Genomic DNA, 17,236 nt, shown 5'->3' on the forward strand with positions numbered 1-17,236 from the left:
GTCAACCCCAGTTACCAATTTTTAAATACAAGCTCTGCTGATTTGCAGCTGTATAGCTCCGAGAAAGGGAATTACTCTCTCCTCTGTTTCTTGTTTTTCCTTTATGAGGAGGTTTTTGATTACTCATAGGTTTATTCAGTTTTTCTCTTTCTTCTGGAGTCAGTTTTGGTAAATTTTATTTCCAGGAATTTTTGCCCCTTTCCTCTAGGTTATCTAGTTGGTTAGCATACAACTGGTTCATAACATTCTCTTAGAATCTGTAAAATCGGTGATAAATGTCCCCACCTTCATACCAAACCTTAGTAATTTGAGTCTAATCTCTTTTTTTTTTCCAGTCAGTCCAAATAAAAGGTTTGCCAATTTTGTTAATCTTTGAAAAGAATCAGCTTCTAGTTTTGATTTTCCTTGTTTATTTTTCTATTCTATATTTCATTTACTTTTGCTCTGATCCTTTATTATAGCCTTTTGTGTGGTAGCTTTTTTTCCCCTTCTTTTTCTAGTTCCTTCATGTGTACAGTTAGGTTATTGATTTGAGATTTTTCTGCTCTTTTAAAAATTAGTAGCTTTTTTTCCCCTTCTTTTTCTAGTTCCTTCATGTGTACAGTTAGGTTATTGATTTGAGATTTTTCTGCTCTTTTAAAAATTAAATTTTTTTTTTCTTTTCTTTTTAGGGCCATGCCTGTGGCATATGGAAGCTCCCAGCTAGGGATTGCATCAGAGCTGCATCTGCCAACCTGCACCACAGCTCATGGTAACATGGGATCCTTATCCCACTGAGTGAGGCCAGGGATCGAACCAAATCCTCGTGGATACTAGTTGGGTTTGCCACCTGCTGAGCTACAACAGGAACTCCCTATTTCTGCTTTTTTAATGTATGCTTTTGCATCTCTAAATTTACTCCCCCTTTGCACTGCTTTTGTCGAATCCCATGAGTTTTGGTTTTCATCATTATCTCAAGGTACTTTCTAATAAAAATGTGAATTTATTGATTTTATAGTTTTTCAACTTACGCTTCTTTTGGCTTTAGTATTGCGTAAGAATAGTACTATGCCTTGTTTCATGTTTATACATGTGTTAGTTATATTATGATAAAAAAGCATTTACTCAACACTGGGGGTCTGTGAGAACCCCACTCTAAATGTATCGTGTAAGTTTGTCACATTTGGTCCAAGAGATCTATAGTATGTAGAACGGAATGTAGTGCAGTGGGTTAAGGATCCAGCATTGTCAATGCAGCACCGGAGGGTCCCTGCTCTGGTGGGGGGTTTTGCCCCTGGGCCTAGGAACTTCTACCTGCCACAGGAATGGCCCCCCTCCAAAAAAAAAAAAAAAAGAAAAAGGAAAAGTTTCTTACTGACTATGTGAATTTTACTCTGAAAGGCTCTGGATACCTGGTGGTCCTTAAAATAGGAGATAAATCCATCTTACTGAAGATCAGTGTCAAGGAGAGAGGAGGCTTCAGGCTGGTCTGCAAATGTGCCTAAAGGGGCTCCAGCCGATTCAGTGACTTGCTCTTTTTTTTTTTTTTTTTTTTCAGTCTTTTTGCCATTTCTGGGGCCGCTCCCTCGGCATATGGAGGTTCCCAGGCTAGGGGTCCAATCGGAGCTGTAGCCACCAACCTACGCCAGAGCCGCAGCAACTCGGGATCCGAGCCGCGTCTGTGACCCACACCATAGCTCACGGCAATGCCGGATCCTTAACCCACTGAGCAAGGCCAGGGATCGAACCCTCAACCTCATGGTTCCTAGTTGGATTCATTAACCACTGCGTCACGACGGGAACTCCCTGACTTGCTCTTTTTTCGTTCTGTTTGTTCCCCGCCACCCACCCTCTCCCAGTTTCTGCATTTCATTTTCACAGCCCACTCTCGGCCACTCTGGGGGGACCAACTAAATAACTGCATGAGACAGATCTGAAAATCACCACTTGGAGCCCGTGATAGACCCCAGGTGGTCCGTTGTCTCAGACAAGGTGCCAGTCTTGCCAGCTGACTTGGCTTTCTGAGCACACTGCTGGTGAGGAATGCTCGGGGCTCATAGCTCTCGAATGAGTCGGCCTTCCAGCTCTCAGAGGGATTCCTCCGGGCGATCCCGGAGTCGGCTTCCTTGGAGGGTGTGCTCCCGTGTGCTAACGCACATACCTGTCTCCCCACTGCAGGTTTTCAGGAACCCCCACGAGGTGGTGACTGTGTTGCTGATTCAGACCCTGGGGGCCCTGGTGCCCTCTTTGCCCATCTGCCTCAGCTCCGGTGTGGAGAGGGCAGGGCCCGAGCTGGAGCTGGTCAAGCTGCTAGAGTTCTATGGCGCCACCGCCCACTTTGCCAAGGGGCTGGAGATGGCACTGCTCCCCCACCCACGTAAGCATTCCTCCTCCCAGCTCCCCGACGTGTCTCTACTCGTTCTTTTTTGAAGCATCAGGGGCCCGGGTTTGTTTGCCTTTTCGGGTGACTGATTTTGCAGAAATGGATGGGATGGGTGTTTTCCTTCGCAACAGCTATGGCAAGCTTTTCCATGAAAACTTTGCCACTATGGAAATAATTATTGCTGAAGATACTTGCCTAGGTCCAGGGCTGCCTAGGTGCCTTACACACTCGGGCCTAGGGCTGATGGACGCTTCTGTAGGGGCAGAGAATCTCAAAAATGTAGATAGACATGAGTGGCAGCGAGTTGGCATCGAGTGACATGGCGTGTAGCCCGTCCTTTTCCTTTCAAGGCATCAGAGAACCTCAGACAATTCAACCTAAAAAATAGGTTTAAGAAGTTCCCATTGTGGCGCAGTGGTTAAGGAATCCGACTAGGAACCATGAGGTGGCGGGTTCGATCCCTGGCCTTACTCAGTGGGTTAAGGATCCGGCATTGCCATGAGCTGTGGTGTAGGTTGCAGACGTGGCTCGTATCCTGCATTGCTGTGGCTCTGGTGTAGGCCGGTGGCTATAGCACCAATTTGAACCCTAGCCTGGGAACCTCCATATGCCATGGGAGTGGCCCAAGAAAAGGCAAAAAGACAAAAAAAAGAAAAAAAGTAGGTTTAAGAGAACAAATGGGTTAGAGGAGTTTTTCGATAGGACCACAGCAAGTTTTTAAGGCAGGGGTGCAGTACTAGGAGTTAAGAGTAGCTAATCTGAGAGCAAAGCACGCCTTGTTCCCATTGGGGCAAGTGGTGCCGTGGTGTGTGACATTTCCCCAGCTGCTTCCCCGTCTATGTTTTAAAAGCATCATAGGAGTTCCTGTCGTGGCATAGCGGCAATGAACCTGACCAGCGTCCATGAGGACGCAGGTTCGATCCCTGGCCTCGCTCACTGGATGAAGGATCCGGCATTGCCTCGAGCCTGTGGTGTAAGTCAGAGACGCGGCTCGGATCCTGCATTGCTCTGGCCATGGTGTAGGCTGGCAGCTTCAGCTCCAATTCAACCCCTAGCCTGGGAACTTCCGTGTGCCGTGGCTGTGGCCCTAAAAAGACCAAAAAAAAAAAAAGAAAGAAAAAGGCGTCATTAACTTTTAGGTCATGCGGACCAGACCTCGTGATGAATGCTGCTGTCAGATCAGGAAATCGCTTCAGGAAGGCCTGCTTCTGCCGTTTGGTTGTTGTGTGTGTCACTAACTTGGTGTATTTAATAGTTATTCTAATTACATTCACGGATAATTACCTTGTACATTCCAGGGAGCAGGTTTATTGTTGGAGTTCCTGATGATTCATAGGTGTTTTTGGCACCCTCACTGGTCAGGCCTTGGTTGTGGGAGAGGCGTGATGGATGTGGGTAGCTTTCGGGGCGCCTGGATGCTCTGGTCCTGGTGGCCAAAGAGGCTTAGGCTGAGCATCCCGCGGGAGTGGAATGAAGGTAGGGCCAGGAGCTGATTACCTTCCTCCCACTGGTGATGGACGTTGCTGAAGAACCACCCTCTGAAGAACTGGATATAGAAAATGCTTTGTTAGTCAGCCAAGGAAGTTTTGATTTTTCATGATTTCTATTGAGGTTTTCAAAAAAGTATATGTATGTATATTTTTTGTCTTTTGTCTTTTGAGGGCCACACCCTCGGCATATGGAGGTTCCCAGGCGAGGGGTCCAATCAGAGCTGTTGCCACCGGCCTACGCCAGAGCCACAGCAATGCCATATCCGAGTCGCGTCTGCAACCTACACCACAGCTCACGGCAACGCTGGTTCGTTAACCCACTGAGCAAGGGCAGGGACCGAACCCACAACCTCATGGTTCCTAGTCGAATTCGTTAACCGCTGCGCTACAACAGGAACTCCGAGTATATATATTTTTAAATTTAAAAATACTGCAGTTCCTGTTGTGGCTCAGCAGGTTAGGGGCCTGACTTAGTCTCTGTGAGGATGTGGGTTCCACCCCCGGCCTCACTCGTGGGTTAAGGGTCCAGTGCTGCTGCGACCTGTGGTGTAGTTTGCAGATGCCGATGGGATCCCATGTTGCTTTGGCTGTGGTCTAGGCCTCAGCTGCAGCTCTGATTTGACCCTTGGCCAGAGAACTTCCATATGCCACAGGTGTGGCTGTAAAAATAAAATAAAATGAAATAAAATACTTTGGGGAGTTCCCTGGTAGCCTAGTGATTAAGGACCTGGCATTGTCACTGCTGTGACTCAGGTCACTGCTGTGGCTCGGGTTCAGTCCCTGGTCTATGAATTTCCCCATGCTGCCGGTGTGGCCACAGAAATTCATGATACAGCTGTCTATAACACAAGATGAAAATCTCCTATAAGCCTACTTGTTAGAAATAACCACTGTTAAAAATTTGGTGTATATTCCCCAAAGGTCCTTGTATAATAAGGATTTTTTCTCCTTGTCAGATATGTTGCAGGCATTTTTCTTTTTGCCTTTAACACTTTTCTGTTTTAATAATATGTATCCATAGTATAATTCAAAATATATAAAAGATTATACAAGAGATAGTCAAAAGTTTAAATCATTTGTCGACTTTATAATTAACAAGCAATATTATTCCATATAGAAAACCCCCGAAAATACAAGGAAGGAAAAAGCTCATTGTCAACCAACCATCCAGAAACCGTATTTTGGGGAGTTTTCTTATGGCACAGCAGGTTAAGGATCTGGCATTGTCACTGCAACGGCTTGGGTCACTGCTGTGGTGCAGGTTCGATCCCTGGCCTGGGAACTTCTGTACGCTGTGGGTGCAGCCCCCAAAACCCCAAAACCAAAACCAACAGAAACAGGATTTTGGATTATATATACATGCAGATTTTCTGTGTGTGTGTGTGTATGTGTGTTGTGTGTGTGTGCGCTTACTTAAGTGTTTTTAATAGAGTATTATCATTATAAACCTCCTGAATTTACTATTGACTCAGTATCACCATCTAATATACAGAGATTTTCCCAGTTACTCTGCAAAAGTCTGTTATGTCAGCTTCCCTCCTCCTCTGTCCCGTTACAATCCAATCGGCGTACCTTGTCTTTGGCTGTCCTGTCTCTTTAATCTCTTTTCGTCTGAAAATCGTCATTCATGACATCGACTTGTTGGAGACTACAGGGTGGTTTTATTGTGGAATGCTCAATATTCTGGAAGGATCTAATTGTCTCCTGGTGATTAGATTTAGATTAAACATGTTTGGTGAAAATACTGCTGTTGGTGATGATGGGTGCTTCCTGTAGCATCACATCTGGCGACACGTAATGTCCAGTTCCTGGCAGTGAGTTGGATTAACCACTTGGTAGACGCCTCTGCCAGGTAGATAGCTCCACTGTAACGTTGACCTTTCCTCTTGTTCATTAAGCATCTGTGGGGTGATGTTTGGAGCCCATAGAAATATACCATTCCTTAGGAAACATTTACCTGGTGACTTAAGCATCCTTTGGAAATTCACATCTGAATAATTTACATTGTTAATGATCAGATGGTGATTTCTTAATCTTCCCATTCCTTTTGCATGTGTTTGCTGGCATTCTTTTGTAAAGAGGGGATTTTTTCTTTCTCTCATTAATATCACTATGAACTCATGAATTCTTTTTTTGTTTTGTTTTGTCTTTTGTCTTTTGAGGGCCACACCTTAGCACATGGAGGTTCCCAGGCTAGGGGTTGAATTGGAGCTGTAGCTGCCGGCCTACGCCAGAGCCACAGTAACACGGGATCCGAGCTGAGTCTGTGACCTACACCACAGCTCACGGCAATGTCGGATCCTTAACCGACTGAGTGAGGCCAGGGATCGAACCTGCAACCTCATGGTTCCTATTTGGGTTCGTTAACCACTGAGCCACGACGGGAACTCCAGGAGTTCTTTTTTTTTTTTTTTTTAATTCATTGTATTATGATCCATTATCTTTTTCTTTCATTTCTTTTTTTGCTTTTTAGGGCCCCTCATGTGGCGCAAGGAAATTCCCAGGTTAGAGGTTGAATCAAAGCTGCGGCTGCCAGCCTGCACCACAGCCACACATCCAAGCTGGGTCTGCGACCTACACCACAGCTCACAGCAATGCCAGATCCTTAACCCACTGAGCGAGCCTGGGGATCAAACCCATGTCCTCATGGATACAAGTCAGGTTTGTTACCACTGAGCCATGATGGGAACTTCCTTCATTGTTCATTTTGATGCTCAAATTGTTTCAGATTGGGTCGGTGATTGCCCTCCCCTTCAATCTGAGGTCTGTATTGTTTATATATGTCCTTATCAGTCTTTGAGCGCTTTATTGCTTTTCAGCACAAACTGTTCCAGGAACACTTTGTACTTTCTCTGACTCAGACCTGGAATCAGCCATGTTCTCAAGGAGCCTGGGTTCCTCTAGTGGGAAATGGTATTTGGAAACCAAGATTTGGCTCCAGAGTTGCTTATAACTGCTGGGCTACTGTTACTTCCTAGGCCCTTGGTGGACAGAGGTAGGAATTTTTTTTTTTTTTTTTTTTGTCTTTTTGCCTTTTATAGGGCCGCACCCACGGCATATGGTGGTTCCCAGGATAGGGGTCTAATCGGAGCTGTAGCCGCTGGCCTATGCCAGAGCCACAGCAACACAAGATCCAAGCCGCATCTGCAATCTACACTACAGCTCATGGCAACGCCAGATCCTCAACCCACTGAGCAAGGCCAGGGATCGAACCCCGCAACCTCATGGTTCCTAGTCGGATTTGTTAATCACTGAGCCATGACGGGAACTCCAGGAAATGTGTATTTTTAAAAATTACTGGTTTATACTGATACTTCCAAATCAAATCCAACACCAGTAGATTGTGACCTCTTGCCTTTCTCAGTTATGTCTCTTTCCTTCTACAGTGAGAATTCTGGTTCTCATCAGCAGTGTGTGTATATGTTTCTGTGTGTGTGTGTGTGTGTGTGTGTGTGTGTGTGTGATGTATATGCAGTTATTTTTCGTGACCTTACCGTGGATAGGGCAAAAGGTATTTATTTATTCCACTGCAAATGGACTGGTGTTCAGGATGTTATGCCGAGCAAAACCAGACAGTCCCCGCTCCCATGCAATGTGTGTTCCAGTGGGATGTCGTCAGAGAGTCACATGAATGCGTGTTTAATTACAAAGCGAGTCACGTACTGTGAAGAACAGCAGAGTGGTTCTAGGAGAAAAGTAAAATGGTTCAGAGCCAGCAAAGATGATGGAAACCCGCAGGCCTGAGCTGAGTAAGTCTTGAAGGAAGAAGGCGCGTAAACCAGGGGAAGAGCAAGGGTCTGCAGACAGAAGTAGCAGCAGGTGACCAGAGGGAGTTTTCGAGGAACTGAGAGAAGGCTGGAGGCTGGGGGAGTTGTGATGGAGGATGAGGCTCCAGAAGTAATAATAAAAAGAGCTGGCATTTACATTTTCTTTTCTGTGGTTTTTTTTTTTTTTTTTTTTTGGCTTTTAGGGCTGCACCCACGGTATATGGAGGTTCCCAGGCTAGGGGTCCAATAGGAGCTGTAGCCACTGGCCTATACCACAGCCACAGCAATGTGGGATCTGAGCCACGTCTGCGAACTACACCATAGCTCACAGCAACGCCAGATCCTTAACCCACGGAGAGAAGCCAGGATCGAACCCGTGTCCGCATGGATGCTCGTTGGGTTTGTTAACCGCTGAGCCGTGATGGGAACTCCAGAGCTGGCGTTTATTAAGTGCTCGCCATGTGCTAGACAACATACCGTTTTGTGTCATCTCTTGTTGAGCCTTGTAAAAATGATGCCGTGGTTAACTTCATTTTATAGTCATTGAAAAGTTAAGGCATTTGCCCACAGCCACCTAAGTAGGAAGCAGTAGAGCTTCAGTAGAAGAGCCTTTACCCTTAACGTCCACTCTTTCACCTCCTGAGGTCAGGCAATGCAGAACCTTCTAGGCCATGGAGAAGATTTTGGATTCCTACCAAGAGAGAATTCTTAGAAGTTGAATTGCTGTGCCGTAGGATATGCAGGGTTTTTTTTTGTTTTTTTTTGTTTTTTTTTGCTTTTTAGGGCTGCACCCGCGGTGTATGGAGGTTCCCAGGCTAGGGGTCCAAGGGGAGCTACAGCTGCCAGCCCACACCACAACCACAGCAACGCCAGATCCGAGCCGTGTCTGTGACCTCCACTGCAGCTCACGGCAACGTCGGATCCTGAACCCACTGAGCAAGGCCAGGGATCGAACCCACAACTTCATGGTTCCTCGTCAGATTTGTGAACCACTGCGCCACGACGGGAATGCCAGTAAGAGAGTCTAGACAGTGATAGGTTCTAGGATGAAGGGGACCAGTATCTTGAATCGTGCTTTAGGCCAAAGCTCCCAGTGTTTCAAAATATTTACTGCTATGACCGTCGCAGCGCCCATGAGTGGTAAAAGCAGGTTTACAGAATGTAGTCACCCCGAAGATGAAACGTGCCGGTAGAATTCCTTTCCCCTGTTGTTTTTCAGCAGCTCATTTCCACTTCTTTGTTCATTACTGCTTTTCCCCTCTGATGCCCCAAAGAGGAGCACAACCTGGTGAAAGTCACAGAGTTGGTGGACGCTGTGTATGGACCATACAAACCCTACCAGCTGAAGTACGGTGACATGGAAGAGAAGAACCTTCTCATCCAGATCAGTGCGGTGCCTCTGGTAACGTCTTCTTCTTTTTTTTTTTTTTTTTGTCTTTTCTAGGGCCACTCCCAAGGCATATGGAGGTTCCCAGGCTAGGGGTCGAATTGGAGCTGTAGCCGCTGGCCCACACCAGAGCCACAGCAACACAGGATCCAAGCCGCATCTGCGACCTAACATCACAGCTCATGGCAACACAGGATCCTTAACCCACTGAGCAAGGCCAGGGATCGAACCCGCAGCCTCGTGGTTCCTAGTCAGATTCGTTAACCACTGAGCCACGACGGAAACTCCCTGGTAACGTCTTCTTACTGGCAGTGGTCACTTAGGACTCGTTCTGTTTGCCAGGCATGGGGTCGGGGGGTGGGATATGCCGGAGAAGGTGTGAGCTGGCATCTGGCATGCAAAGAGGGGGACCAGGTGGGCGAGAAATGGACTTCATGTGCTTCTTGGGCTCTTGCAATCCAGATGTAAGACCAGACCTGAGATAGGCTACCAGTTTTCTATTTAACACCCCCAGGTGGCATTCCTATTGGGGCGCAACAGTAACAAACCCACCTAGTATCCATGACGATAGGAGTTCAATCCCTGGCCTTGCTCAGTAGGTTAAGGATCCAGTGTTGCCATGAACTGTGGTGTAGGTCGCAGATGTGGCTCAGATCCCATGTGGCTGTGGCTGGGGGGTAGCCTGGCAGCTGTAGCTCCGATTTGACCCTTGGGAACTTCCATATGCCATGGGTGTGGCCCTAAAAAAAAAAAAGACAGAAAATTTAAATAAATACATAAATAAATAAATATAAAGTCCCCATTAAAGGGTTTGTAAAACTGGAGGCTTACATCTTCTTGAGAGTTAGTTCATTAACTCCCTGATTCAGTCATTTAAAAATTATGTAGTCCTTTTTATTTTTTGGCTATGCCCATGGCATGCACAAGTTCCCAGGCCAGGATTGAACCCATGCCATAGCAGTGATGACACTGGATCCTTAACCTTCTCGATCATCAGGGAACTCCTTATCATGCAATCTTTTGCTTAAGGCAGATGTGCAAAAGGACACAGGAGCTGAGCATTCATGGATAGCACTCTAGAGCCAGGCTCACTAGGTGGGCACCAGAGGGGTCATTGCCATTGCATATATTAAGGTTGTCTAGCATGACGTGAGTTGACATTTAAGAATGGATCCTGGGAGTTCCCATTGTGGCGCAGTGCTTAATGAATCCGACTAAGAACCATGAGGTTGCGGGTTCAATCCCTGCCCGTGCTCGGTGGGTTAATGATCCAGCGTTGCCGTGAGTCGCAGATGCGGCTCGGATCCCACGTTGCTGTGGCTCTGGCGTAGGCTGGCAGCTATAGCTCCGATTAGACCCCTAGCCTGAGAACTTCCATATGCCGCGGGAGCGGCCCAAGAAATGGCAAAAAGACAAAAAAAAAAAAAAAAAAAAAAAAAAAAAGAATGGATCCTACAGGAGTTCCCGTCGTGGCTCAGTGGAAACGAATCCGACTAGTATCCATAAAGATGCGGGTTCAATCCCTGGCCTCGCTCAGCGGGTTAAGGATCTGGCATTGCCGTGAGCTGTTGTGTAGGTCGCAGACAAGGATCTTGGCATCGCTGTGGCTGCAGCATAGGGTGGCGGCTACAGCTCTGATTCGACTCCTAGCCTGGGAACTTCCCTGTGCCGTGGGTGTGGCCCTAAAGAAAAAAGAAAAAAAGGAGAAGAATGGATCTTACAGGAGTTCTCTCATGGCTCGATGGGTTGGGTATCCAGTGTTTGTCACTGCTCTGGCTCTGGGTCTGATCCCTTGCCCAGGAGCTTCTGCATGCCACAGGGAGTGGGGGGATGGGGGAAAAAAAGAATATTTTTTACAGTAGTTAAGATCTGCTGCCTCCTGCCATTTTCCCATTTTCTAAGGATGTATCTAGAAAGTCTGCTCTGCTTCAGTTATCTTCTTGCCCCCGAAGGAAGCACTTTCCTCTCACTACATTCTTTTGGAGTCTGTGAGATGGAGAAGTGAGATTCTCACTGGAGAGCCAGAGGGAGAGGTGCCATCTTTTTTTTTTTTTTTTTTTGAATGTTGATGTTTCTTTTCTTTCTTTCTTTCTTTTTTTTTTTTTTTAAGGGCCACATTCGGGGCATATGGAAGTTCCCAGGCTATGGGTTGTGGTGTAGGCTGCCTCTGCAACCCATACCACAGCTCATGGCAATGCCGAATCCTTAACCCACTGAGCGAGGCCAGGGATCGAACCCGAGTCCTCGTGGATGAGTGTTGCCATCTTAATCTCAGAAAAAGAGAAAAGAGATGGAAACTTTAAGGATGAAGATAAGGATTTGATCATGCTTTTTTGGCCAGGAGTGAGTTACTGGCATGTCACTGGCCACTCAGACTGTTCTTCCCTAGGTCTGGCTCTTCCAGAGCTGTTACACTTTGGGACTGCATGTCTGATGGCCCCGTTAAGAGGTCTCACCCTGACTGCGGAGGCTTGGAGGTCTTCCCATCTTAGTGTGGTCTGTTCATTTGTTCCCCAGTCTGAGGCAGCTCTTTTGGTCTCTATTTGCTGACCAGGAACACGGAGAAGTCATTGACTGTGTGCAGGAGCTGAGCCACTCTGTGAACAAGCTCTTCGGCCTGGCGTCTGCAGCCGTTGACAGATGCATCAAATTCACCAACGGCCTGGGGACCTGCGGCCTGCTGGCAGCCCTGAAGTCCCTCTTTGCCAAGTAAGCCTGGGGAGGTGGGGGCGGGGCTTGACCTCACTCAAGAGCGATGTTTTTTCCGGTTATAACACATGTCCTGGAGGTTCCCATTGTGGTTCAGCAGGTGAAGAATCCAACTAGTATCCAGGAGGATGGAGGTTGGATCCCTGGCCTTGCTCAGTGGGTGAAGGATACAGTGTGGCTGTGGCTGTGGTGTAGGCCGGCAGCTGCAGCTCCGGTTCAGCCTCTCGCCCAGGAACTTCCATATGCTGTAGGTATGGCTCTAAAAAGGAGAGGCACTTGCACCTTGAGCCCAAGGGAGGTTTTTTTTTTTTTGTCTTTTTTTGCTATTTCTTGGGCCACACTTGTAGCATGTGGAGGTTCCCAGGCTAGGGGTCGAATCAGAGCTGTAGCCACCAGCCTACACCAGCCACAGCAATGTGGGATCCGAGCCTCGTCTGCCACCTACACCACAGCTCATGGCAACGCCGGATCCTTCACCCACGGAGCGAGGCCAGGGATCCAACCTACAACCTCATGGTTCCCAGTCGGATTCGTTAACCACTGCGCCACGACGGGAACTCCAAGGGAGCGTTCTTAAGAGTGTGAAGAATGTGCAGCATGTTTGTAACAGTGGCGCATTTGAAGCAAGTCGAATGTCCGTCCGTTTGGAAATGGCTAAATGAGATAACGGCATATTCATCAGAGGGGAGTCCTCTCCGTGGCAGTTAAGGTGTTAACTAGATCTGCATAGTGTAGATCCTGGATCGATCTCAAGACATACTGCTGAGTCAATAAAACGTTGCAGGATAATATGCAGAATCTCATACAGTGTCTGAAAAGGACATAGAAAAAAAATGGGTGTATTTTCTTTTTTTTTTTTTAAGTGATTTCTATCTTTTTCCATTTATCCCTGGTTTACCAAGTTGGGTATATTTTCTGTAGCAGGGTGTGGCAAACTTTTTCTGCCGAGGACCAGGTGCTACGTGTTGTAGACTCTGTGGGCCTTATGGTTGGTGGAGAGTTTGGCCAGGTACTGCCTTAGCAGCACGAGAGCCGCCAGAAACAACACAAATGTGCATGTTTATGGCTGGAGTCTAGTACAACTTTACTTTCAAAAAACCAGGAGTGCCAGTCTCTGTTGTGGGTCTTTTTTGGAGACTTGGAAATGTATTCCCACAGAAGAGGGGTCAGGAGCCGTGCCGAGGTCACGAGCCACATGAGTATTTGTGCAGGCGTTACTGGGACACAGCCATGCCCCTTCACTTCCCTGTGGCCTGTGCATCCTCACTGTGACCTTAGGGTTGCTTAGTTTGGACAGAGACCGTGTGACTCTCAAAGCCGGGGCCTTCGCTGAAGATGTTTCCGGAACCCTGATGTGGCAGGTCAGGCAACAGTCTCGAACACCGGTTGTCTTTGAGGAGTTGGGAGAGGAGTAAGGTGATGGTCCTAGGAGATTTAGGCTTATTTATTATTTTCTGATTTTTTATATTTATTTATTTATTTATTAGGCATGAAATAAATTTATTAAGACAGGACGCTTCTGAGAGATGCAAGCGGGCAGGCAAGGAGGCGCTGCCCCCCACGGATCTGGTGGCTGATTTTTTTTTTTTTTTTTTTTTGGTCTTTTTAGGGCTGTACCTGCAGCCCATGGAGGTTCCCAGCCTAGGGATTGAATTGGAGCTGTAGCTGCCAGCCCACACCACAGCCACAGCAATGCGGGATCTGAGCCGTGTCTCCGACCTACACCACAGGTCATGGCAACACCGGATCCGTAACCCACTGAGCGAAGGCCAGGGATTGAACCTGTGTCCTCATGGATGCTAGTCAGATTCGTAACTGCTAAGCCACGACGGAAACTCCAGGTGGCTGATTTTTTAAAAAGGAGCCTAAATTCACATATTTCTTGTGCAGTTAAAAATATGAAATTAAAAAAAAAATGCGGAAACATGCTAAATGAAAGAAGCCAGTCACAAAAGACCACATGTTATGTGATTCCATTTATGTGAAGTGTCCAGAACAGGCAAATCTGTTGAGACAGAGCATAGACGAGAGGCTCCTGGGGCTGGGAAGAGGGAAGCATTGGGAGGAGATGGAGGATGCCTGCCAGAAGTCATGGGGTTTCTTTTTGGGATGAAGAAAATTATTTGAAAGTTGTTGGGTAGTGATGGTGGCGTAACTCTGTGACTACACTAAAAAGCTTTGAATTGTGTGGTGTGTGAATTACATTGCAACAAGGCTGGTGAAAGAAAGAAAGAAGGGGAAACCAAAATTAAGTTTACTTAGAAAAAAGAAAAAGAAATCAGCAGAAGGCTGGATTCTCTGACCTGTTTAATTAAGGTGGAGGGGCCCTGGGGGAGTTATATGCTTTAGTCTCTATTGTATAGACAGATGCATTCTTAGGCTCTCTAAAAGATCTTTTGCTAGGATAAAGTTGCCCTATGTCTCAAGAAATTCCTAGTGTTAAACCGAATGCTCCTTTGCTGCTGTAAGGTAAGGGAGCTCTTGTCATTCCAGAAATGCCGAGCATGCCCCCGTGAGCGCCAAGGGTCCTTGAACCTGGGGCTGTGGGTCACGGCCATGGGCAGCCTGCATCTTTGAGGGCAGCTCACAGGAAGACAGTGAGGGCTGCTGGAGGCACATGCATAGTTTGCAGGTGGGGGGCGGGGGGTGGCTAGATGAGCCCAGTCATGTTCCCACAGAAAGAGAAACAAAAGCAACACTTTTTTTTTTGCCATTTCTAGGGCTGCACCTGTGGCATATGGAGGTTCCCAGGCTAGGGGTCTCATCGGAGCTGTAGCCACCGGCCTATGCCAGAGCCACAGCAAGGCCAAGCTGCCCCACAGCTCACGGCAATGCCAGATCCTTACCCCACTGAGCAAGGCCAGGGATTGAACCTGCAACCTTATGGTTCCTAATCGGATTTGTTAACCACTGCGCCACGACGGGAACTCCAAAAGCAACACGTTTAATCAAGTAAAATTTCCCTTTTTCTCTCTCTGCCACCAATCAGGATTTTGTGGACTTAACTACATTTTTTGAGATCTAAAATTTTGTTATACAATAATGAAAGTAATGCTTTTAGAATCTTTGTATTTTTAGGGGAGTTCCTGTCATGGCTCAGCAGTTAACGAACCCGACTAGTGTCCATAAGGACATGGATTTGATCCCTGGCCTCGCTCAGTGGGTTAAGGATCTGGCGTTGCCATGAGCTGTGGTGTGGGTCACAGACGAGGCCCATAGCTACAGCTCCAATTCAACCCCTAGCCTGGAAGCCTCCATATGCCACAGGTGCGGCCCTAAAAAACACCAAAATAATAAATGAATAAATAGAAATATATATTTTCTAAATTCAAAAAGGTACATGAAAGGGAAAGGCTTCCTCCCTTTGTGTCCATCCTTTAGTCCATCTCCTGAGGAGTCGCCAGTTTTAAACATTTTACTTTTAGTCTTCTCATTGTTCTCTCCAGACTTTAAAGATTTTTTTTTGGAGTTCCTGTCGTGACTCAGTGGTTAACGAATCCGACTAGGAATCATGAGGTTGTGGGTTCGATCCCTGGCCTTGCTCAGTGGGTTAAGGATCTGGCGTTGCCGTGAGCTGTGGTGTAGGTTGCAGATGCGGCTCGGATCCTGTGTTGCTGTGGCTCTGGCGTAGGCCGGTGGCTACAGCTCTAATTAGACCCCTAGCCTGGGAAACTGCGTATGCCGTGGGAGAGGCCCAAGAAATGGCAAAAAAAAAAAAAAAAGTTTTTTTTTTTTTTTTTGTATGGCTATTAAGCATTTAAACTGTGGCCAGTAAAAAGTGAAATGTGCTCTGTGTGTGTAAGCTATGTACTAAATCTCAGACTCAACACACACACAAAGTATAAAACAGCTCATTAATAATTTTTTGTCCTCTTTTTAGGGCTGCACCCACGGCATATGGACGTTCCCTGGCTTAGGGGTTGAATCGGAGCTGCAGGTGCCAGCCTGCGCCACAGCTACAACGATGCCAGATCTGAGCCGTGTCCTAATTGTATCCCCAGAATTAGCACAGGGCTGGGCATGAAGGAGACATCCGGAAATCGGGAATACAGTGGACAAGATTGCCAAGGTGTGTCGCATCAGAGTGTGCAGTCCAAGGCAGCCTCAGCACTGTTGTCATGTTGGGCCAGTGACCTTTCTTTTTTCTTTTTTTCTTTTTCTTTTGGCTTTTGTCTTTTGAGAGCCACACCCATGACATATGGAGGTTCCCAGGCTAGGGATCAAATCAGAGCTGTACTCGCTGGCCTACACCACAGCCAGAGCAACTCGGGATCCAAGCCATGTCTGTGACCTACACCACAGCTCATGGCAATGCCGGACCCTTGTGAGGCCAGGGATCAAACCCGTGTCTTCATGGATACTAGTCAGGTTACCATGGGAACTCCTAAGTTCTTTTTTTTTTGTCGCTCATTAATGATTTTTATAGGAGTTCCCTTGTGGCACAGTGGGTTAAGGGTCCAGTGTGATGTACACAGACGTCATAGGTTTAAGGGAGCGTCTTGGCTTCCAGAGCACATGACTATCCCCCTCTGTCCTGCCTGCCTCACCCTTCCAAGGACATGCGCCTCTGTGTCCATGTTCAAGGACTGTACAGTTGGTCCCCTGTATCCAACCTTCCTCACTTGCAGGGTCAACCAACGTGGAGCTGTATATTTGGGGAAAAACAATTCCAGAAAGCGCCAAAAAAGCAAAACTAGAATTTGCCGCATGCTGACAGCTATTTTTATAATATTTGCATTACATTTACAACTATTTACCTAACTCTGTTACATGGTATTAGGTATTTTATTTTTTTTTTGTTTTTTTGTTTTTTTTGTCTTTTTGCCATTTTCTTGGGCCGCTCTCGCAGCATATGGAGGTTCCCAGGCTAGGGGTCGAATTGGAGCTGTATGTAGCCACTGGCCTACGCCAGAGCCACAGCAACGCTGGATCCGAGCTGCGTCTGCAACCTACACCACAGCTCACGGCAATGCCAGATCCTTAACCCACTGAGCAAGGCCAGGGATCGAACCCACAACCTCATGGTTCCTAGTCGGGTTTGTTAACCACTGCGCCACGAAGGGAACTCCGGTATTAGGTATTTTAAATAATCTAGAGATCATTTAAAATATTTGTGATGAATATTCACATTAGTATATATAAAATAGAGAAAACAGCAAGGACCTACTGTATAGCACAGGGAGGCTGTAGTCAGCCTTTTGTAATAACCTATATAACAGAATCTGAAAAATAATATATATTCTTTTCTATATGATCTATATATATATAGATCATTTTGCTGTAACCTGAAACTAACCCAACATTATAAATCAACTGTACTTCAATAAAAATTTAAAATAAATGAAAAAAATAAAGTATTTGTGCTGGAACATGATGGAGGATATTGTGAGAAAAAGAATATACGTATGTATGTATGACTGGGTCACTTGAAGTAGAAGTAGATAGAACATTGTACATTGCTATAATGGAAAAAATAAAAATCTTAAAAAAAAAAAAGTACATGGGGGAGGAGTTCCCGCTG

At 46.6% G+C, this 17,236-nt stretch overlaps 1 protein-coding gene across 23 annotated transcripts in view; it reads left to right on the forward strand.

Annotated features, from left to right (window-relative positions):
* The window catches only part of COG7 (component of oligomeric golgi complex 7), an 86,066-nt gene that overhangs the window by 23,197 nt on the left and 45,633 nt on the right, over positions 1 to 17,236 (forward strand). For 17 of the 23 annotated variants that reach the window (XR_014840575.1, XR_014840576.1, XR_014840573.1 and 14 more), the window contains 3 exons: positions 2,158 to 2,356; positions 8,894 to 9,021; positions 11,561 to 11,715. Coding sequence is in view for 6 of the 23 variants with exons in the window: in XM_021086472.2 (XP_020942131.1) it covers positions 2,158 to 2,356; positions 8,894 to 9,021; positions 11,561 to 11,715 (482 nt within the window). In the remaining 17 variants the exon portion in view is untranslated. Of the gene's footprint in view, positions 1 to 2,157; positions 2,357 to 6,325; positions 6,514 to 8,893; positions 9,022 to 11,560; positions 11,716 to 17,236 lie in introns of all 23 variants that reach the window. The other 6 variants (XR_014840581.1, XR_014840583.1, XR_014840582.1 and 3 more) reach the window with 2 other exon arrangements.

This window comes from Sus scrofa, chromosome 3 (genome assembly GCF_054392235.1).
Source record: "Sus scrofa isolate SSC_HxYL_T2T_F1_AM1 chromosome 3, Sscrofa_HxYL_maternal_Yorkshire_Landrace_v2.0, whole genome shotgun sequence".
Lineage (NCBI taxonomy): Eukaryota > Metazoa > Chordata > Mammalia > Artiodactyla > Suidae > Sus > Sus scrofa.